The following is a 4,534-nucleotide window of genomic DNA, read 5'->3' as shown; positions in this document are numbered from 1 at the left end:
TCCAAACAAGTTATTAATGTTCAATGTACAAGAACAAACAATCAACCTTTAGGCAATTCATAAATATCTTATAACCAAGAACTTCAACTTACCCATAAAGGAATATCTATTATGTCTTTTATAAACATCACAATTATGTCTTTTATAAACATCACAATTTATGAGTAATTGAGTATAGATTCAATCGTTATTTTGGAATTAAGTATTCTTAAAGATTTGATCACTTTGGTGATTAACAAACCTAACGTATTCCAAAGAGGAAGAAAATAGTAATTTTCTTTAAGTTTCAGTTACTTTACAAATATAGCTACAAACACTTCAAAACATAGCAGTAGAGTGATGAAGCACAACATCAAGCAATTTTTCTTTAGTTTAATATTTTACGAGTCCATAGTCATACATAAGAAAACTCATAAATATGAGTCCATTCAAGGTCTAAGGTCAAAAGTTTTTACTTTAGCATCACAAGTTAAAAGATCCACAAAGATTAATCATGAAAGATGGAAAATACAATCAATAAAAAATCTAATCAATTATTTAAAACTTTGGAGTGTATGATTTAAATTTTAACACTTTTGGTGGACTAAGTACACCCCAAAATAAAAAAACATGAAGTGATATGATAAATGCCAGCCGACCACTCTCGAGGCCGTCTGTTTTCATGCCTTCCCAAAACAATCGGCCCATTCTTCAGGTTTTTCATTTGCACTCACTATTACGTGGTGAAGGGGGAATCCCCAATTCACGTGCTGTACTGTCAACCTCCTTTTATTATTATACTCACTCTCCCTTATATTCCACTTTCTTCTTACATGAACCCAAAAACCAATCTCCTTTTTCTTAGGTTGACTTGAATCTAACATATAAACTTATTACTCTCTTTTCAGAATACTCGGATTTATTTTGTATATTTCGGAAAATGGGTACAGAGAGTAATTACCAGATGAAGGTGGTGAAAGGGGATTATGGTTATGTGCTTGAAGATGTTCCTCACTTGACTGATTACATCCCTGATCTTCCTGTAATTCCTTTCACTTTTTTTTTTGTCTAAATAATAATAATTTTGAATATGCATGTATTTAGATGTATATTTGAATCTCCATTCGTTTGATTTTCTCATTTCGTAATGTCAATTGGTTGTTTTTGTTAATTATGGCACCGTTATGCTGTTTCTCCTTCACCTGATCGATCCACCCTCTCCAACTTTAGTTTATTTTTTATAATGGTGGTGTTGGGTCAGCTTGTATCGGGATGTGTGGTTAGCGCACTTGACGAGTTAGCTGTTGAGCGAGTATGGTATTTAACCGGAGAAGGGCAGAGTGAAGGGACATTACTTTTAGCATAGCTGAATCCAAGATTTGAGCTTTATGGGTTCGTGATTCTAGGACAGCAACCCAAGTGCTAGTAACTCTCTTCAAAATTTAATATTTTTATATATTTAGTTGATTTTTTTTATATGATGATGACATGAGTTGAGCTTAAATGGAGAAACATAGTCAGTGAGGATGCATATAGCCGATCCCAACTTGTTTGGGACTGAGGCTTAATTGTTGTTGTTGTTGTTGTTGTTGTTATTGTACATATTTGGTGGATTTCTTAACACATAATATACAAGGTCTGAGCCAAAGCTACTATGTTACACTCTGCCTCCGCCCCTTACTTTTTGAAGGGAGCAACGGATTTCTCAGTTACAACGGTAAAGAAAATGGAAGCTAAAGCATGACTAGCTTGATCCGTCCACCGTCTCCAACATTTTTTCTTTTTAAAGGAATAAAAGAAAAAATTGTATACTCCATCCTTTTCTTTCCCTCTTGAATAATAGTTAGGGAGTATGTTCTATGTTGTGGTAAAATTAATGCCGTGCACTAATATTGACGATTCAGTTTTGATATTTATTGATAACTTATAAACGTCATGGACTTGTATACAGAATTTATGGTTCCATAAAGTACGCATGTTCTCCCACAGTTGGCAGAGCATGAGTAGTTTCTGGATCTTACTATATAAGTTTCTCTGCGGGAAATGATAATGGGGCTATTGACTGAAGTATGTTAGAACTTCGAACCTAGGAGATAACATCAGAAGCCCTTTTATGAAAAGAAAAGGGGAATTTTCTGCTCTATTGTTATGTGACAACATTGGTACGAAAAGATAAAAGGCAAAACAGGCTTATGCAAATTAAGATATTGGTTCTGTTCTCTGAAAGTTTTAGGTGGTCTGCTAGAGGAAGGAGTTCATAGCTTTCTTGATGAGGGCACACACTACAGTCTGACTTGTTGGTGGATGAATAGTTGTTTGAACTGGCATTTATGTAGAAAGATGTTTTTGGGGCATCCGCAGTTTGGTGCTTAGCACAGCTGGTAGATGCTATCTAAATTTTTAATTTTGTGTCGACAAACAAGAGACATCAAGTTAACATACATTAGGGTTTGCTTTATTGTAGTCAGTTGTTGGTGGACAATTGTTTTTTTTAATAAGATAAAAGTTTATTGGTGGACAATTGTTAGACGTGTGAACCTGCACTCATTTACAGAACGTTTTCGAGATGTCTGCAATTTTGTTGTGGACAAAAGTGCTTAGACCAGGTTTTGTTGGAATGCCAAGTATCTGGTTCACTTCAAAGGAAATTATCTTTTATTCTATTTGTTCTTCCTTCGGTCAATAAACTAATCCTAAGACAAAAACCATATCCTTGCCATCACTCTCCTTTGTTTTCTTTCCTATTGTCAATTCAATCGCATGGTTGGAGAAGCTCATGCAGTCTGTATTTTGCTTTTGGAAAGAATTGCTCCATTTCGTCATCTTTTTAAGCAGTCTTGGATGCTGGCATGTAGCCTTATTGACTTACTATTCTTAGGTACTGTTGAACATAAACGGTTCAATTTTGGCTCTTATAAATAGTACCTATTTTATTACAATAAAATTACCTATTTTATACTGCCGGCATTCTGTTTACTGGATGCTGATATTTACTAATTGACCTTCTATTTCATCTTGTTGCTTGATTCCAGACTTATGACAACCCATTGCGGTCCAATCCTGCATATTCAGTTGTGAAGTGAGTTTAATCATCAAAAATTTCTTTTGTCATGCTTCAAGCTACTCGGCAGTTATTCTACAGTTCATTATTTGTGCATTTCATCCATAACAACTTGTGAACTTTCATTGTGGTTTCAGGCAGTACTTTGTTGACATGGATGATACTGTCCCCCAAAAGGTGAGTCCTGCTTCTTAATTTGTTCCATGGGTCTAAAATTCTCTGCAAAGAAACTCTTTTACACCCATCTTCATTTTAATGTACAACTGAAATTCTAAGACCAATTACATTTAGCTACATAGAATCTTGAGAAAGCTGGTCTTAGGATTCTAAATTTTGCTATCCTGATATCTCAGATGATTCAAAGAAGGTACTTAGGAATATCTCGAAAGCTATAGTAGAAAACCATTTCACATCGTTCTTGGTTTTGGAAAACAGAAGATCCCATATTTTGTTGAATTTGACCTGTCTAGCTGTTCTGTCTGAAGTATGAACACTTTGTTATTCCATCCTTGCCAAAGTGACATCTGAGGAAACAGAGTTTAAGTTTTGAAATGGAATGCTTAAATGATGAACAAAATCGAAGTATATGTTAAAATTTTGAGAATTGACTCCATGATATAGCTGAAATAGCTGAAAGGTACAGAAAAACAATATGCTGATCTGACTCTTCAGAATGGTTACTGGTTACTTTGCACTCCTTTTCAATTCTTTAGTCTTTTCAGTAGTTTCCGAGATGATATGTCAGCGAAGAAATCTTAATAGGGCGTATTATGTTTTCTTTCATGAAATATGCTAGCTTGTCTTTCCATTTAGGTACCAGAGAAACTTGTATTAGAGAGAGTTCTTCTGATTCCTCCTCTTCCTTGAAGTAATGTTCAAATCTCTGTCCAGGTTGTCGTTCACAAGGACAGTCCAAGAGGGGTGCATTTCCGCAGGGCTGGTCCACGTCAGAAGGTATGTACTTTCCTCTAGTGGGGTGGGGGTGGGGGGATACAATTCTCCTTCTCTGTCTCACTCTCTCTTTTCCATGAATCAGTAGAAGTATGAATGCAATTTTTCTCGCTGAGAAGCATGCTTCATTGTTGCTCAGGTGTACTTCAGTTCGGATGATGTTCGTGCTTGTATTGTAACTTGTGGTGGTTTGTGCCCAGGGCTAAACACTGTGATCAGAGAAATTGTACACAGCCTTGATTATATGTATGGGGTCAGCAAAGTCTTTGGAATAGATGTGAGTTGGTTGAACTTCAACTTTTATGCTTGATTAGACATTTGCCTCGTACAGAAGTGATTGATGCATGCACAGTTAGTTGATTGCAAGGGGAGGGGATCCAGTTGCATGCATCTATTTGTACTTGTTTAATTTTCCACAGCATCAGTTTGCTTCTATATATATATTTTCCTTTTTATTTTTTTAAGCGTCGGTTTGCTTCAACTCTGAATAGAAATACTTTAGCTGTCAAAAAAAAAAAAAAAGGGGGGGGGGGGGGGGGGGGG

The 4,534-nt window shown here is 35.8% G+C and overlaps 1 protein-coding gene across 3 annotated transcripts in view; it reads left to right on the top strand.

Annotated features, from left to right (window-relative positions):
• The first annotated feature begins 602 nt into the window (after nucleotides 1–602).
• The window catches only part of LOC109205342 (ATP-dependent 6-phosphofructokinase 6-like), a 10,488-nt gene continuing 6,556 nt past the window's right edge, over nucleotides 603–4,534 (top strand). Inside the window, exons 1-6 of one of the 3 annotated variants that reach the window (XM_019368057.1) lie at nucleotides 603–694; nucleotides 888–1,021; nucleotides 3,012–3,058; nucleotides 3,178–3,217; nucleotides 3,932–3,994; nucleotides 4,131–4,268. In XM_019368057.1, coding sequence (XP_019223602.1) covers nucleotides 920–1,021; nucleotides 3,012–3,058; nucleotides 3,178–3,217; nucleotides 3,932–3,994; nucleotides 4,131–4,268 — 390 coding nt within the window. In that variant the 5' untranslated portion in view covers nucleotides 603–694; nucleotides 888–919. The other 2 variants (XM_019368056.1, XM_019368055.1) reach the window with 2 other exon arrangements.

Source organism: Nicotiana attenuata, unplaced genomic scaffold (assembly GCF_001879085.1).
Source record: "Nicotiana attenuata strain UT unplaced genomic scaffold, NIATTr2, whole genome shotgun sequence".
Taxonomy (NCBI): domain Eukaryota; kingdom Viridiplantae; phylum Streptophyta; class Magnoliopsida; order Solanales; family Solanaceae; genus Nicotiana; species Nicotiana attenuata.
The sequence above is the reverse complement of the archived record's forward strand: the minus strand, read 5'-3'. Positions and strand labels throughout refer to the sequence as shown.